The sequence below is a fragment of the Fundulus heteroclitus genome, chromosome 15 (assembly GCF_011125445.2).
Source record: "Fundulus heteroclitus isolate FHET01 chromosome 15, MU-UCD_Fhet_4.1, whole genome shotgun sequence".
Lineage (NCBI taxonomy): Eukaryota > Metazoa > Chordata > Actinopteri > Cyprinodontiformes > Fundulidae > Fundulus > Fundulus heteroclitus.
In genome coordinates, this window is record NC_046375.1 from 1,001,810 (window position 1) to 1,020,763 (window position 18,954).

The 18,954-nt window shown below is 40.8% G+C and overlaps 1 protein-coding gene across 1 annotated transcript in view; it reads left to right on the forward strand.

Annotated features, from left to right (window-relative positions):
• Nucleotides 1-18,954, forward strand: part of igf2r (insulin-like growth factor 2 receptor) — a 73,676-nt gene that overhangs the window by 1,298 nt on the left and 53,424 nt on the right. The window contains exons 2-4 of the mRNA XM_036147188.1: nt 5,283-5,422; nt 13,458-13,576; nt 18,624-18,722. Of these exons, the coding sequence (XP_036003081.1) occupies nt 5,283-5,422; nt 13,458-13,576; nt 18,624-18,722 (358 nt within the window). The remainder of the gene's footprint in view (nt 1-5,282; nt 5,423-13,457; nt 13,577-18,623; nt 18,723-18,954) is intronic.

Sequence of the window (18,954 nt, forward strand, 5' to 3'; positions counted from 1 at the left end):
CCATAGTCCCTTTTGTGGCTTCAGCAGTTTCGACAGTCTGATGGCAACAAGGAAAAAGCTTTTGCAGAACCTGGTGGACCTGCAGTGAATGCTGCGGAACCTCTTCCCAGAAGGTAGCAGGGAGAACAGTCCATGGTGGGGGTGTGAGGGGTCCCTGATGATGTTAAGGGCTCGGGACACACAGCGCTGAGATGAGATGTCCTTGATGGAGGGAAGAGGAGCCCGGATGATCCCTTCTGCTGTCCTCACCGCTCTCCTCACGTTCTTCCATTCGGCGGCACTGCAGCCTCCACACCACATGGAGAGACAGCTGGTCAGAATGCTCTCTATGGTGCTTCTGTAGAAGGTCGTGAGGATGGGCGGGGGCAGGTGGGCTCTCCTCATCCTCCGCAGGAAGTACAGTCTTTTCTGTGCCCTCTTCACCAGTGACGTGGTGTTCACAGTCCAGCTGAGGTTGTCTGTGATGTGCACCCCCAGGAATTTGGTGCTGCTGACCACCTCCACAGCTGAGCTGTTGATGAGCAGTGGAGCGCGGCGAGGCCGGTTCTTCCTGAAGTCGACGATGATCTCCTCCGTTTTCTCCACGTTCAGGATCAGGCTGTTTTCTCTGCACCAGCCCACCAGCTGCTCCACCTCCTCTCTGTAGTCTTGGTTGTTGTCATCTCTGATCAGGCCCACCACCGTTGTGTCGTCTGCAAACTTCACGATGTGATTGGTGGTGAACCTGGGAGCGCAGTCGTGTGTCATCAGGGTGAACAGCAGGGGGCCCATTAGTTTCTTTCTTTCTGGAAATGTTATGCATATATTGCAGAACTAAATGCATCCTAAAGCTAGCAGTTTTATATTACCTTTACATTTAGAAACATTGACTAATTTTTTTGCCCCCTCAAGCTTTTAAGAGCCAAATCTGAAGGTGTAAAGAGCCACAGGTTGCAGACCCCTGGCCTAGTGTGACGGGCCTGGAAAGCATCCTGGTCAGAAGCCCCAGCCACCTCAGCTGACTCCTTTCGATGCGGAGAAGCAGCAGCTCTGCTTTGAGCCTTCCTCCAGTTAACGGTCCTCGTGATTATGGGTGAGGGCCGGAACGCCGACGGACCGGTAAATCGAGAGCTTTGCTTCCTGGCTTGGCTCAGACCGGGCAAGAAACCCCAACCCATCTGTCCGAGCCCTGCTCCGTTGTACAGGAACAGCCGGGGTAATGCGGTATGGATTTCCATGGAAGGAGGTCACAAAAGGTTTTTTAAAAGGAACTATCACTAAAAACCAAACTCCTGTTTCTGCTCTAGTCTGTTGCTGATGACTTCACAAGACGCACGAGACCCTAACCCATGAGCTGGCTTTTTCTGCATGTTATGGTGGACAAGTGGCTCTTGACACATTTTTAGTTTTGACTATTAAGAAGCATTTCGGTTGGATTAGGAGTGGAAGAGGTTGGACTGCCCTGGATGGAGAAGCTGAAGCCAGCAGGGATCATCTTCTGAGCTTTAATCCTGTTAGGAAGTCTCCAGCTGATTGCTGTCTGTACATATTAATCACTCATAAAATGAGTTAATGAGTTGATCTGCTTTTAAAACCTTAAATAATTAGTTGATTTGCTGGTAGAGAGGCTCTTTGTGCAATCAGGCTTCATATCAGTTGAGTTTATCACCCAAACATTGAGTGATGGTTTGTTTTTTACTCTTTACGTCTTACCTCTGATGTTGACTGGAAGCATCTTTATGGTGCAGGCTGTGCAGACGCAGGCGCGGTGGGACAAACTCCAAAGATACCAACAGTAACAGTAGATGTGTTTACATGCACAGAGTTTCACGATCGGATTAAAATGTATTCGGATTAAATAATCTGATTCTACCATTAATATGGGCACACAATCAATAATCCGATCATAACGTGTGTGTATTTGCACCTGGCTTTATTCAGAATAGAACCACTCTGACATGAGCAGTAAAAACACAGAAGAAGAAGTAATTCCGTCTTTGCTAAACAACAAAAAATAGCAAATAAAGCAGTTTTATACGAGTTAGTTTCTTCAGGGCGTCCAGGCTGGACCTGCACAATGGTTTAATTACGGTTGAAACGTTACTGAGTTAGCAACAATTTTGAGCTTTTAGATTTTAGATTTTTTTTCAAACAGTTTACATCGGGAGCACCGACAGTTTAGCTTCCCGACGTATTTCCGCCACTCACCAACGTGGAAATACGTCACGTTTACGTCGGGCGCAGTCGGGTCGATTTGCCACATTCGGAATAACTTGATCCTGATAAACGTTTGTTATGAAAGTTGATCGGATTATCAATCAAATTACAATTTCATTCTGATTGCCGTGTTTACACGGCGCTTTTTTTATTCCGATCGGCCTTTTATTCCGATTACTTTTGTCCATGTAGACGTAGCTATTTATTAGCGATCGCTCCTAAAGACGTGAAAGTTGATGATCTGCAGAAGGACCCGTTTCTTCGGTCCTGTTTCTGGCAATTCACGACTTTCAGATCCTGTTTGTCTGCTGGACGTGTTTAGATCTGACATGTCCATTTTTTAGGGACATGTTGCTCCAGATGTCGTCGCTGTTGGTTTAAATGACCAGAAAAGTTAAAAAAAATGTGCCGTTGCATGTCAGACAGTCTCCTTCTCTTTCTTGAGTTTAAAAATCTTTTAAAAACATTTCTATCTGCTGATGCCTTTGGTACATTTTAAGAGGTTTGACTCTATTTTTTTTATTGTTCATAACATTTTTATATGTACAGCACTTTGTGAACCTTGGGTTATTTTAAAAGGCTTTATAGAGAAAGGTGGTACGGTAAATATCGGCTCAAAGATAAATCAGCCAAAGGCCAGATTAAATTTTTAAAGACCTGCCGAAAGCCGAGCAAACTATCGAATAAGTTCACTTTAAGATGAAACAGAGAAGTTGTTGTGCCCCTTCTAAACGATTTTACTTTAAGCTTATTTCAGGAACTGGCAGTTTGGAGAGTTAAAGGTTTTGCAATGCTCTCAGCATCCCTGAAACACAAATTTAGAAATATACAACTAAGCCGTTGTGATATAGGCTACTCCAGGTTACATTAGGTAATTCACACAATCTTTGCATTCAATCATATTCATATCTGTAGATATTAATTTGTTTTCGCACGAAAACAGTGGCAAAAAATGGTTCAAACAGCTAAAGGAGATTTTATACTTTCAGCTTTTTGGTTAGGATAAACATTATCTATTAATTCATTCATTAATTAATCACAATTCTTGTTGTAATAATTTGTTTTCCCCCAAAATGCTAAATAATTGCTCATCCCTGCTGTGTTCCCACCGTTCTGTTCAGACAAACGTGGCACTTTTAGGCTCATATCAATACTTAAAGTGCTTTTATATTAAGATTTATACGCTGATGCACGGTATCTGGAGACGACTTTGGTTCAGTGTGTTGCTCATGGACACTTGGGCATGTGGCAAGGGAACACTGGAATCAAACTTACCCCAGTGATCCTCAGCTCTAAATTAAATCACAACTTTAATGCATTGTCACTGTTTGCAAAACTGCTGCTGCTCTGATATAATTCTTTATGCAGTGGATTTACGCTTTGCACGCCTACGGTGTAATTGGCGAGTTTGATGCCGTTTCATTGGCCTTGATTGCTACACCTGGTATAGAGTTTAATGACCAGGATGCTAAAACTCATTTTTTTTCATGTGCTCCACTTTCCTGGTTTGTTCAAGAACCAGACGTGAAGCTGAGATATGCAAAGTTTTTAAATGATACAGAATGAAAGCTTCCTTTATAGCAGACAGGCATGAAAAATAGAGCTGCATGCCTCTCTGGTGCTGATGTATTTTTTCAGAGATGTAATAAAATACGTCTCCTGCAAAGTGCCTTAAGATCCAGTTTAGAATTGATTGCTATGTGGAGAGCTGGTTCCTAACATGAGTTTATGTGCAATTTTTACTCTTAAAGTGGGAGAACATTTCTTTATTTATGTAATGTCTGCATTTTTCACCTGAATATGCTGTATTATTAATTAATACTTGCAATTTTTTTCTCTTTCTCCCTTTCTGATTAGTGCATCCTAGCTTTTTATTCATATTACATAACCTAGTGTGTAACTCTGGTGTATCCTGTCTAAGTTTTTGTCACCGTCACACCCATATTTCCCCATCGTGGGACAATAAAAAGCATTTCTATTCTATTCGTAAAAGTCCTTTCTGAAAAACTGGCTGCTTGGAAAGAAATTTTAAAGAAATGAGGGACTGTTTAAGACTTTTGCACATTGCTTTTATAGCAGCCAGCAAGAAGGAGGCAAAAAAAATCTGACGAAATGTTAGTTTTTCTGTAACTGTGTGCAGTTTTCCTTTAGAGGAGCTCTCTCTGTGCAGCTGCTGTCTAAATATTGACTCAGCAACAAGGCAGAAATGGTAACCACTTACCTGGCTGCTTTTCATTTCCTTGTTTTGACAATTTGCTCTGAGACTCTTTTACTAACGCTTCACAGAATAGTTCACGATTAACCTCAGTGCAGTTTAAATATAAAATATCTTATTGGCATGTTAAATCTCTTTCTTAAAGGGGACACACCATGCAAAGTCCTCTTTTTAGTCTTTAAATACATATTGTTGTTAATTTGGAGTCTCTAGGAGTGCAGAAAGTGTGAATGTAGTCGGTCCAGAAGCTGCGTAGATATCTTTGTATTCTTTTCTGGGACACATGTTGCAAGCCGTCTAGTTTTTCCTGTTCTCTATTACATTTTTAACAATTACATCACAGTATTTGCTACGTAATTGCTAAACAAGGTCATGAACTTCCAGCCTACAGTCTTGTAAAGCCGCCATTTTTATTTCTCGGAGCGATTTTGTAGTCCAAGCTGAAGGATGGCAAAACTACAAGTGGATAATTGTTCGGCTGTTCATTACATCGTTGCCTAGCATACTACAAAGATGGCCGAACGGGGTGGAGTGGAAATGTCTCATTTAGATTTAAAGACACAGCATCAAAACGAGTTGCTCTGAACAGGGGTAAAAAAAGGGTTAAATTAATGAGGAATTCAGACCAAAGCGTAGCAGTTCCACTTTATTTAGACCACAAATGAATAGTTTCAATCTGAAAAGGAAGAACTGAAAAGCATGAAATGCCCCATTTTTAAAAAATAAATAAAAAAATCTTTACATTTTGTAACGTTGTAGTTGACTCACTGTTTGGTCTCTTATTTTCACATTTTATTGACTTTAATAATGATTAAAAATTCCACACAATCGTCTTTTCTTATTAATTTTGTATGTCTTCTTTCTCTGCCAGTTATAAATGGGAGGCTGTAGACCAGGACAGCAAAATGAAATACACCATGAAGCTCTGCGAGTCTTCACCAGCCACCAGCTGTGGGTCTAATGTTGCGGTGTGCGCTCAGAGCCTCAGCGGCGGAGACGGGCGGTCAGTCGGTGAGTCCAGCGCTGCTTCTGTTAATCCTGTTGTTGTTGTTCCATCTCTTCCGGTTTATCCGAAGAAGATCTTCATGCAGCATTTGTTTAGTAGGGAGGATGAACACAATGCAGCTCTGTTTTAGTGGTGTGTCAGTGAGAGAAAGGGTCGATGAGTGCAGGAAGGAGTTAAGTTGATGTGCTTCATCATCAGGGGAAGCTGAAGCTCACGTTCAGTAACAAATGTTTTGTGTCTGATTTTAGCCGCTTTATGATAGCTAGAGTTAATTTGACACAACAATAAATCTTGGTGTCAGCGGGTTTAACAAATCCTAAATATAGAAAAGTGTTGCAATTTCATGTTTGTGTCGTAAATTTGTAAAAACAAAAAAAAACTATTTTCTTGTCAGGTTTGGTCTTTTTTTGTATATACTTTCTTGTCGTCTCCGTCCTTTCTTCTTCTCCTTCTCTGTACTTGTTGTCCGTCTCTCCCTGTGATGTTTGCCGTCAGTTTGTACTTAATACTTTCACAGCAATAAAATAAATCATCCAGGTTTTAGGCGTCAACGGATGATTTATTGGTATAAAGCTTCCCTCTGTAAAGCAAATATTTGGCATAACTGCGGCAGCCAGAGCACCGTTTTGCTTGCTTTTAATTGGGGGTATTAACATGGGAATAAAATACATTAGGATGGTTTTAAAAAAATAAATAAAAAACTTGGTATCAGCAGGGTTTGTGCAGGGTCCAAGGAAATTATATATTTACACATTTTATTTAGTTGGTTATTAATTTTTCTTTTATTTGCAGGGTTTTCCCCAGAAAATAGGGTAATCATTGTAGTAGGTGTGCGAGGACCGTTGCATCATACAGCTTGAAGTAGGAGGCATTTCAAAGAAACCTTAAATTTAACAAGGTTTTACTTGAAAATAGGGACAGAAACCTTTTAGTTAGTAAAGTAAAACCAGGCATTCATAATGGTACCCAAAGCCTGCTCCTCATTGGCTGGACCTCGACCAATAGGTGAGAAGCTGAGCAAGTGATGCTCTTCCAAAGACCGCCCCCTAATGTATCTGCCACGCCCCCTTCTGGATCTACCATGCCCCCTTCTGGATCTACCACGCCCATGTTACTATATGCCCCGCCCACTTTTATCTCTGCTCCACCTACTCTCATTCTATATACAACACAGATGGGAATAAATGAGCTCAGGGAACTTTGTTGGGGATAAAATACAACCAGGAAATACTATAGGAGAAAATACATCCATGTTTAAGAATTAAAATAAACCTAAAATTTGGATTCCTGCGGACATTATAGATGGAAATATATTTGTGAGGTAATGAATATGAAATGAATAAAAAGACTGAGAAAGATTAAAAAGCTGAAAATTTATATCTGTCAATAAAATAAAATAAATGTGAGACAATAGAAAACAAAATGACAATGAGGGCGCAGAGATGAATCACAAAAGCTAAAGATTGAAATGCACAAATCAGTTTGTGTGATTTATTTTTTTTGTTGCATTTAATCACATTATTTTATTAGTACTATTTATAACTATTTATAAACTATTTTAGTTCTTAATTATGGCAGAGTTGGTCCTCCATATTGAAGTTGGGTAAAAAAAAATTGGAGTCAGTTCAGTTTATGGAGCTTTCATAACATATTAAATGGGTTAAATAGGTTTTCATGTTATATCCCATGATTCCTATTGCCTAAATTTGAACCAGATCTTAAAATTAACCGCATCCAGTGCCTTTGCACATCTGGAAACATCTGGAAGGTTAAAAGTCATGTAAGAGCAATTTAAGCAGCAGAAAATATGTGAAGCCTCTTTCCATATTTTCCGGTTAGCAAGTTGCCACTTAAAGCCGCTGCGTGTTCCTCTCAGATTATGAAGTTTAAAATTGATGTTTATCTTTTTGCTTCAAAGCAAGACTGCTGTCATACCTGCTGTTGATGATAGGAGGTTTTATTCCTGACTCAACTATTGATCGCATCAGTTCACTGCTGCTTCATCAGAGATCAGATCTCTGTGCTGATCAGGCAGAGCCCCCCCTCCTCTTCCTCCTCTTCCTCCTCCTCTTCCTCTGTGTCGGCAGCATCCTCGTCTCCTTCAGAAAGCCGCTCAACTCCTTCACACAAACGAGCTCCCATGGTTTTTCTCAACTTAAGCCTTCCTAATATTTATTTATTCTTTCTCATTTCCTTCCTTGACACTTTTAATAAATTGTTTCATGAATTGCTTCCTGAGCAAAAAGTGACTTTTTTTTTTTTTTTTTTTTTAGATTTTTGTCAGAGTTTTTGATTGACTGACTGCTGATGTAGCTCAGCAGTCAGTCTGACAATAATTTGTCAGTCAAGACAAATTATTTATAGTAGGTGTCTTATAAGAGGTGGACTGATTGCTGCAAGTCAGTGACTTCATTCAATCTGCTGCGTTTCCTTGGATAGATAAAACGTTTTAGCCAATTTAAATAATAAACTTGACTGCATTTATAACTAGAATCAATTGAAATGCAGGTAATCTATGATTGGATTAAATTGACTTTTTAAGTGTCTTGAGAGGACCAATGTTGTGATTTGGTGCTAAATAAATAAACTGAACTGAAAAATCTCTCATGTAATCTTTCTAACATCTTTGCAGGAGTTGATTAAATAAAATTTTTTTTAGAGTAAATTTAAAGCTTTTGTTTCCAACTTTTAACATGTTTTGTGTTTTCTAAGCTGTTAACCAGTCAGGCTAAAATCATTGCGAGATAACAGATGCTGCAGTGGTTGTTAATCTTCTTCTGTTTGGCTCTTCCTTTGTTAATGATTAAAAAATCAGATTTAAGGAAGAAAATCAACAAGTCAAATCTGAACTCTTGACTTCTTACTTCACAAGTTTGCCTTCTTGAAAGAAATTGCTTGTTTTACGAGTTGCCTCTGATTTAATCGCCTTTCTCTGCCCGAATTCTCCCTTTTGTTACTCAGTCTTGTAAATGTTCAGAAATAACCTCTGCACCACCTTTCACTGCAAAAAAGGAACTAAAAGTAAGTAACATGTTCTTGAAATTAGTGCATTTTCCCTTGATTTGAGCAACTAAATAAGATGATTTGCCAATGGAAAAAGATTTTTGCACTTAAAGTAGGAACAGTTCATCTCCATCATAATTTTTCAAGTGCAGGATAGGATATCTAATTATCTGATTTTAGAGATGAAACTACTAATCCCATTGGCAAATATTCATATTTGCCTCAAATCAATGGAAAATACACTAACTTTACTTACTTTTAGTTGCCTTTTTGCAGTGTAGCTTCATTCTGAGTTTGAATACAATCCCAGGCCTTAAGTATAATAATCTAAAAAAAACTTTTATGTATCAGCATATACATTTCTACATTTTATTTGTTGTTATTTGCAGTAAAGCTTTGAGGAACCGCTATGGGTGCAACTACCAGTTCTTCGGTTTATGGGGCAATCAGTGTTTCACTTACGGCCAGGTTGGGGTGGTGAGCTTTAACCCCTTAATGTGAAACAATTCAAGTATTTGAAATCTGTAAAGGTGGAGGTAAACAACTTTTATAGCGTTGCAGCTAATGTCAACACTAAGAGTATTTTAGTCAGTCTCACCACTTTTGTTTCAATGTTTAGTCATCATGAGGCCTGCTAAAACTTCCTGTATGCTTCTGCTGACCTCTCCGGCTGCCAGACGGAGCTATTTTAGTCCGGAAACAACAGCTTGTCCTGCAGTCAGAGGTCACGACCTTCCCCTTGTTCAATATCTGGTGTGAATTTAAAAAGGAGCCGTGTTGCTTTAAAAAAAAAAGTCAACTAAAGTGAGGATTTGTGCGGCTGTTGGTCTTTATAGCTACGTTATTTCAGGGGCTTTCTTCCCTGGAGTGAGGAAGAGCTCTTATGTGGAGTGAGGAAGGCTCAGTCCGATGATTCAGAGTTAAATAACCAGGGCTGACTTATCACATGACGCAGGGCTCACCGGCACAAATAGACACAGCGTTGCAGGCCCGAGGCTTTATCTGTGATGTCTGCTCAGCACTTTGCTCCGATTGCTTCCTAAGTGATCTGAAACGTTGTATTCCTCGGAGTAAACCGCAGTTAAACTAATGCCATGAGTTTTTCCCCCAGCTCTCTCAGAAAAGCAGAATCAACGCAGATTTCTTTTTTCCAACCCGCGTTTCTCTGGTTCTGGTGTTCGATAAACGAGACGATCTGACCGTGAAGCCGCGTGTTTTACCCTTAAGGCGTAACATGTGAGACACCGTTTCTGTTTGGAAGTAATGCAGCAACCAAAGGGAAGAGAAAGAACCTCTTCGCTGATTTATCGCTGCTTATTCCTCTCTGTAACTTTGCTTTAAAAGGAAAACTTACCACTGGAGCACAGGGTTATTAAATGGTAACTTCTCTCAGCCTGTTTTTCTGTTTATGGGTTTATGTTTGCATCTTAGTTCCTCTAATAAATGTAATCTTGTTGCGTCGCTCTCATCCTCTTCTTAACTCATAGTTAACTTATTTAGGCCGCTGCATCGATCTGCGAAGGATGTAAAGCTTTTAATGTTGTTTCAATTAAATCTGCTGCTAAATAAATGAAACATGAATATGAAACAACTTCACTTCGTCACCCTAGAAGTAGAATATTCAGACGCCTGATAACGTTTTATGCTTTATAAAAGCTTAGAAGGGGCTGCATGGCGTTTGCTACCAGGGTTTAAAAAAATATAGCAAAGAGAAAAAGCAGCATGATCAGCAGAGCTGCAACCTAAAATGTTTTTTTTTTGCTTTTTCACTTCCTGTGTTTCATTTATCAATTCAGTTCACTAAATACTTATCTTATTTACCATAATTAAAGTTTTACTGTACAGTCTTATCCATGGCAGTGTAAAGCCATTAAAAACATATTTAATGTAAATATATATATATATATATATATATATATACACATCAGTGGTAGAAAAAAAAAACAAATGTTTCATTAAACATAAAAACCAAGGCGCACATGATGCAATTAAAATATGATGGATGTAAATTATGGATGCACAAAATCAATATTTCTGTTATAGCTCATAACCTGAATTTATTATGTATATGATCAGAATCAGTGTTGAGCTGCAAGTTTTTGCTCACAAACCGGGAATCCGACTCCTCTTTGCTCTCAATTAGGATGTTTTTAATAGAAATATATAAAAAAGGGAACACTATAAAAAGAATGTTTCATTCATTCACATCTAGGATGCATTATTTAATACTTTGTTCTTTACATAGTTGAATGTGATGACAGCAAAATCACAAAATGTATTAACCCATGGAGGTCTGGATTTGGAGCCATACTCAAAATGAAAGTGTAAAAACAGACTACAGGATCCAGCTTTGATGTAATGTCCTTAAACCGAGTCAGAATGAGACTCAGCAGCCTGTGTGGCCTCTGGTGTCTGTAGGACCTCCTTATAAACAGCTCCTGATGAGGAGGTGGATGTTCTCCTGAGGGATCTCCTCCCAGACCTGGACTAACATCCACCACCTCCTGGACAGTCTGTGGAACAAAGTGGCGTTGGTGGATGGAGAGACATGATGTTCCAGATGTGCTCAGCTGGTTTCAGGTTTGTTCTGACAGGAACTGCTGACACTCTCCAGCCACATGAGGTCCAGCATGTCTACATTAGAAGGAACCAGGACCAACCGCACCATCATAAGGTCTCACAACGAGCCTGAGGATCTCATCTCTGTACTTAATAGTCAGAGCATCTCTGAGCAGACACATGCACATCTGTGTCCTGCTGCAGGTCATCCTGCAGAGCTCTGGCAGTGCTCCTCCTGTTCCTCCTTGCACAAAGGCAGAGGTAGCTGTCCTGTTGCAGGGTTGTTGGCCTCCTCCACGTCTCCTGGTGTACTGGTATGTCTCCTGGTAGGACCTCTATGCTCTGGACACTACGCTGACAGACACAGCAAACCTTAATGCATTGATGCACCATCCTGGATGAGCTGCACTACCTGAGCCACTTGTATGGGTTGTTGACTCCGTCCCACTGGAGTGAAATCACCGCCAGTGTTCAGAAGTGACCAGAACATCAGCCAGAAAGCAGAAGAACTGAGAAGTGGTCTGTGGAACCGCTCCTTTTATTGGGGGGTCTTGCTAATCGCCTCTAGTTTACACCTGGTGGTCTATTCCATTTACACAACAGCAGGTGAAACTGATGCTGCTTAAAGGTATACTATGCAACCGGGGGTTGATTTTCCAGCGAGGCTCCCCCCAGAGGGCGAAAGTAAAAGTGCACTGTCGTAAAGATGCTCAGCTGTTCTGGTTTCTCAGTCAAGCCAGGCGCGGTTGTTTTGAGCTTAGCAGACAGGCAAACGCAACAAAAAGTCAAAAAAAAAAAAAACGGCAGTACAAACAATGACTAACACAGTGAAAGTATGAACATGCACACAGAGAGAGAGAAACCATTCCAATGTTACTTAAAATCGCATCCGCAGAAACGCGAGGTCCGCGCTCCTTCAATTGCAAGTGCGGTATTTCCCCCACAGACCACCAGGGCGGCCGAGAAAACCTTTGTTCAACCTGAAATGACTCATTTAATCATCCAAAACGATATGGAACACATTAATTAACTGAAAAATGTTGCATAGTATGCCTTTAAGTTGACAGTTTGATTTCATAGAAGTGTGACTGACTTGGATTTACTTTGTGTTTTATTTATTTATTCTTTTGAGCAGTAGACGTACCCTTAGGGAGCAGCTAGCTTCCACGCTGCAGCATTCTGGGGCCAGACTATGTGGGAGTCGAACCAGGAACCTTCCAGCCTCAAGCTGCAAGCGCCTTACTGTCTAACCTCTAGGCCTGTACTCCCCTCCCCTAAAAAAAAACACTGAATGTTATATGCAGAGTTCAGCAGGCAGTGTTGGACCGACTTCTCCCGTCTGCTGTAGTTTTTGCTCGGTCACATGGTTGTTCAGTTCCACTCCTCTTTATTGTCCCTTGGTGATAGCAGGCAGAGATAACCCACAGACATAAAGGCATAAAGTCACAGAATAACTCTTTCACAGACAGCCTGACGGTTTAATTTTTTTTCTAACCTGAACCCAGTCAGTGTTTCCCACAGCCGACGGTTTTTCCTTTCTGGGCAAGCACTGACGTGAAAAATGGAGACTGCTCTGACCTCTGCGGTCAAGATAAACTGTGTGTGACGCTGGAAGGTTATAGGACGTTATTCCATCAAACTGTCTGCGCCGAGATTAAAATGAATGGTGGAAATAAAAGTTGTGGTTTTATCCAGTTGGCTTTCTTCTAGGGCTGAACGATTTTGGAAAATAATCTAATTGCAATTTTTTTTTTCTTAATATTGCGATTAATGCGATTTTTTTTTTGTCTTTTTTTTTTTTCTTTTTTTTTTTCCCAGTTTAATTTATCATGTCTTTTTAAACATATACAAACAACAAATCAATTTGTTTCCTCACTGTGCAGATTAGTTGCTAAAAGACCCGCAGCATCTAAACTCAGAGCAGAAATTATTGCGTTCTGCCTACGATATATTTCAACCAAAATTGCAATTTTGACTTTTCTCTGCGTTAACCACAAGCAACAAAAATGGCTTCTAAATAAAGATGTTTGTAAACAAGGGGTATTTAAAACAAGAACTTTTAATGTTTCTATTAATCAGAATATTATTCAAGAGAACAGCTTTTAGTTGATTTGGACATCAATCCTTGTTGAATATAAAGTGCAACCAACAAGCAAGTCTATGTATTAAACTGATTGACCTGTACTTAATGCTATGTATGATTATATAAACTCTAAAACAAGTAATAAAATTAGATTATCTCACTGCTGCAACTGTCTTCCCTTCCATGTGGAGGCAAACCCACTTTAAACATTTTACCAACACCTAATGGACGTGTCTAATTCCCTAATTGTTACATAGCTAAAAATTGCAGACTCTGCGATTTGGAAATTGCGTTTTTTTTAAATCGCGATTATATTGAAAATGCGATTAATTGTTCAGCCCTACTTTCTTCACCAGCGTTTAGTAGACGTGACTCTGTTTGTCCTTCCTGTGCAGGTGAGCTGTCTCCGCAGAGCCTCTCCGGCACCGTGCTCAACTACAACGCCACACAGATATGCCCCGAGGGCAACAACCCCGTTCAGACCAGCATCAGCTTCCAGTGCGGGAAAACTATGGTAAGAGTCGCCGTAAACAGCCTCCTCCTCCTCAGCGGGACGCGTGGGGCTGATTGATCGGTCTTACGTCAGCAGACACCTGCTCCCTGCAGCTGTTCTCCTCCGGCAGCCTGCAGACGCACGTTGCATCTTTTTAAAAAACGTCTCCAAACACTAAATCCTGCAGCTTCAGGCATCAGCTGCGTTTCTTGCTGTGGGTTTGAATCGGTTGCTGAGCCGAGGGGAGGTGCATCTTCGGCACCTTTCAGACCGCAGTTTCATGGTTGTCACACAAACGCTTTAGTGTTGGTGAACCTGGGGAGATCCTGACGCCGGTGCACGCTTTCAGCAACATGCAGCTGACCTCATGGGAACCAAAGTGGGTGTGGCATGTAACCACCTTCAGCACAATGCATGCAATGTGTTGCTTTTTCTGCGTTTAATACTTTAAAGACGAGCAAAGTTGTCGTGTGATCTGCAGCAGACTGAAAACAAAAAACGACTCGGCTCTTTTACCAGTTGCTAAATGTGTTTTCTGCTCCTGCTTTCTCTGCAAAGAAATAAAGAACAGTGTATTTTATTTGGATTAGTTTATTTTAAGTGATTAACTTTATTCCCCACCTTCCTTCCCTGGTCTTCCTCATGCTTTTTGTTCCCTAATGTTGTCTAACAGACCTCTGCGGCCTTCACTGCACTTAAACTGAGATTAAACGACACACAGGTAGACTCTGCTTACCAATTATATAACGCTTGAAAGTGAATAGATGGATTTTTATTTAGGGGTATCGAAAGGAGAGGAAATAGAAATGCAAAAAAAAAAAAATCCCAATAACAGAAAACCTTTTGAGCAAAATACCACAAAGAGATTTAGTTGCCTTCAAAAAGTTTGACAACTAGCCAGGAAGAGTGATTAGGTGACTTTAGTAATCTACAATCCTAGATTTAGAACAAATTCATCAGATGCTGGGAGCTGCTAATTGTGGGTAAAGCAACAACAAACAGGCTTAAATCTGAGGCAGCTGGACTTTCACTCTGGTTTTTAAAGATTTCTAACCTGCTTTCAGTGGACTCCTCTGAGAAAACACCCCACAGCTCCGTCTGGCTCTTCTCCGTCCAAAAGGCCGTCAGCTTCTACCTTTTACCGCATGAGGTGGATGGATGGACACTTCAGAGACTAAACTTAACAGCTTTCTGTGTGAAAAGCCTCAATAAATCCACAGATCTGATACAGCGCGTCCGTGTATACGAATCTGAAGTGTCCGTCCTCTTTCTTTTCTTTGTTTCCTTCTGGCGTGGTTCAGAGTTTGTAAATAGTTAAATTATATTCCGGTTTGACCCACTCTGTTCATAGTCGTCCCTCTTCAGTTTCTCTGGACTTCCTGTGAGGGAAAAAAACTAATTTCTCCTCGACCGATCGCTGGAAGGCGATGTGTTCACTCAGAGCCGCCCAGTCAAACTTGAGATCGGCACCCGGGAAAATATTCGATATTCGATACCATTTCTGATACCACAGAGATAAAAAAAAAAATACAAATGATTACAGGCATAAAAATATTTTATTAACATGAAAAAACTCATCTTTTTCATGCTTTCTCAACAGAATCACAGATGTTGGTCAAATAAATCTGCAAACAGATGCCAAATAAATATGCCTGGTAGCATGTTAGCCACAGCTAGAATGCTATCAGTACTACATTTATGGTATTAAATTAAATTATGAATAGGAACTTTAATTTACTAACCTCATAATGAAGCCCAGGGAGTCGGCCATTAAATATTTGGCCAAGTTTATTGTGCCGCTTGACTTGATTTCCGCCACTTTAAAGCACTGTCTGTACACAAGCTGGTCAAGGTCGTTGAGTTTTCCTTCTACGCTGGCCTCATGCTAAAACTATTTAGCCAAATTAACATTGTATCTGCACCAGAGCGTGGATATTTCTGAGAACCCTAAGCTGGGGCGCCTCAGTTTTTAAGGCCCATCTTCCTCGGCACATTCCCAGTCAGATGCAAATGAACGACTCACCTGTGATTTTTTTCTGGGTTGTTAGCAGCTATTATTTATGTTTACTTGGCCAGCGCTCATGTCATTTCCTTGGAATGAGCTTAAAAGCAGGGTTATAGATGCTTGAAAGCTGAAAGCTGAATCCTCCGCCCTCTGCTCATAGTTGGCGTTTCTCTTTTTTCCTTCACCCCTCTTTCATCTGTCCTCTCTGTCCAAATTCTGCACCGGTGTATGTTTAAGGCGTATGTTTTGCATTTGGACTGCAGTAGGTTTCACGCCTTGTCCATCGGGGTTATAATGCAGATCTGAATCTACACCAACGGGTTTCTGAAAGCTTGAGGCTTGAAAACTTCCTCTTGAGTTTTTATTTTGCAGCTTCAAACGGTTCAGTTCAGATCTTTAAAACAGGACGTAAACCTAGACTTCTAGCTTCAATAACTTCAATATTTTCATCTGAAGGTGACCTTTCTGCTACGTTTGCATGTCTTAAAGTTCATGTTAATGTTACCGGCGACACTTCTGTCTAATCTGTCTAATCTGTAACGTTTAAATTCAGCCAAACCAACCCCCTCCTGATTATCTTCACAGCAAATATGTCATTGAAATAAACACAAAAGGCCTGGAAATGATGGTGTCAGAGAAACTGCAGGTAGAAATAATGTCTGGTGTTTAATCTGGGAGGTTTCCTACACGTCTGTGGTCTTTTGTGTGTGTGTGTGTGGGGGGGGATCTGAGCGTAGCTTTGATGTGTCATTTCCTGTCGAGTCACAATGAGAGCAGATCTTTTTCAGAACAGAAGAGCTTTATCCGGTTATAATAAAGGGAGAAACGAAACGCACTTAAGAAAAGCTCACAGAAGAGTCACCCCTACCCTAAAAGACGCCACCCACTCACAGCGTTGTCTCTTCACTGTCTCCCCTCACGCCGAGCTGCAGAGGTGTAAAACACAGGACCTCCTGGCTAAAGGTTGCTTTATGCACGTCTCAGAAATGAGACGTGATACAAAGTCTGCAGCATTTATGCTCCACACGGCTTTTCCTCCCAAGTAGCATTATTCTCTTCTAGAGTCTAGAGCAGGGCTCGCCAACATGGAGCCCACGGGCACCAAAGATTCTTTACCGTGGTGGAATTTCTTTTTGGCCACTCCGGCTAAGTGTACGTATAAAAGACAAACAAAGAGGTGATGAACAAGGGTTACAGTGTTGTTTTTTTCTCATTATAGAGATCCAAAGATGGGGGGAAAAATTTAAAAGATGAAGATTCAAAAGTTTGTATCAGAGTCCGAGGGCTTTGATATCAGTCCCTTTGTAATTTGAACTAGTCGTCCTTCATGAGTCACAGATAACAAATAATGAGGTAATAAGGCGCTTTTGTGCACAAAAATAGCACATTAAAATGCTATTTCATTCAGTTACTCATCCTTTTTAATCTTAGTTGTATTTACCTAGATTTAAGATGACAAAAGCATTAAAAACATGTTGATTTTACATAAAGTTAAGGTGAGCTCTAATTCTTCTAGTCAGTACAGGTAGCCCTTATGACAAAGGTTGGTGATCCTGCTCTACAGTCTAGAGCACAGGTGTCAAACTCAAGGCCCGCGGGCCAAATCCGGCCCGTCAAGGTAAATAATCCGGCCCTCAAGACCCAAAAAAAAAAAAAAAAGGCATCATATCATAAAGTAGAGGCATATATCCTTTTAAAGTGTATAAAGTGGCTAAATCTGTGCCTCCTGTAAGCGTAACTCACCCCAATATCAACTTTTTTTTGCAGATAAACTGTATAAACTGGGCCTAAGGTTGCTACTTTTATGTTACTGTGCATTTTTTATACTTCTATGTGAACTGGAATGAAATTATGAAATGAAAAGTATCGTCTATACACGTGCAACCGGCCCTTTTAATGACTTCATGACGCCAAAGTGGCCCTATATAGAAATGAGTTTGACACCCCTGGTCTAGAGGGTAGCGTTGCTCTCCAAAACAAAGCGTATTCTACAAAGTTGTTTCCAGCATTTAAGTCTCATTCGCCATGTTTTTCTACGCGGGACTGTCCGCGTAGTTAGAAATTTTCCAACGTGTACAAAGCATAAACTTTAAGGCTGTGTGGAAGCCAATATGGCGTCGCTGTCCCTGCAGCACTAGGAGCCCAAATCATTAAAAGTCAGGGTGTGTACTCACATCAGCGTCTTAAGGCGCTGCGAATAATTCAGCAAGAAGGAGGTTTGACCGGACGCTGCAGCGATCCCCAGATCAAGCTGCTGAATTTCACCAGCCAAACAGGAAACGCCGGGCGCTAGACAGGATAAAGGTCCAGCGAATTTCAGAATAAAATCACCCCAACAACAAAACGGCAACCCAGAAACACGAGGAAAATATGTTGTATATGCACACAGATAATGAGTTTTGCCCTAGAAAACACAAACCATAGCTAACCATAACCTTTTCTTTACTCTAATCGTGAATCTGATCAATCTAAATACACAGCGCCTCCACAGTACCCAGCAGTGGGCAGGAGGTGATTTTCCACATTATTCATTCATCGTTTCACACCAGACCCACTCGCCTGGAGTCTGCGCTGCTGCAGAACTCAGTTCTACTTTCATTTAATTAAAGCACATTGTTCTAGTGCTTAATATGCATTTTATCACACGCCACATGTTTATGTTTGTGACGGTAGGATAAAAAAAAAAAAACAATCCAGCCAACCAGTGGGCATGTAGAGAACGTCTAATGGTAGTTATGGAAAACTGGTGATCCAGGTTGGCAGCCTTTGCTAGATATTTTCTGTCATTGCCATCGTGCCTGGTGGCAAAATAAGCTCCAGCCTCCTCAGCTGTAGGTGACCGAGTTTTATTTCCTGTATTCATAGATATTTACACATACCAGGCAATCAGAACTATGGAATAAGCTTATTTAAAAAGAAACCCTTCCATGTTTTTCTTGATAACATGAAGCAGATGGTTTAGCTGATGTCATAAACGAAAACTATGAGGCGTTTTTTTAAGCATCCATTTGCCACCCGTTTGTTTTAAAACGAAACCGTTTTACTCGTGCTTCTGTCTCACAGGGAACGCCGGAGTTTGTGGCTCAGTCTCAGTGCGTGCATTACTTCGAGTGGAAGACCTACGCAGCCTGCAAGAAGAACAAATTCAAACCACACAAAGAGGTACGTGCCAGAAGCCCCGGCTGGCTGGCCGGTGGTCGCTGTTGTAGGTTTTTGAGTCTAAACGAAACTGCCACCACATCCTCTGCAGAAACCATTAGTCAGCTGACAGAAGCTTGGCCTTTAACATCCCATAAAGCGTTGTTTGCCGTGTGCAGTGGAGGATCTGTCACATGCTGTCACGGTGGTTGAGCTGCACAAAAGCAACATAAATTAATTTCACGACATTTTTCAA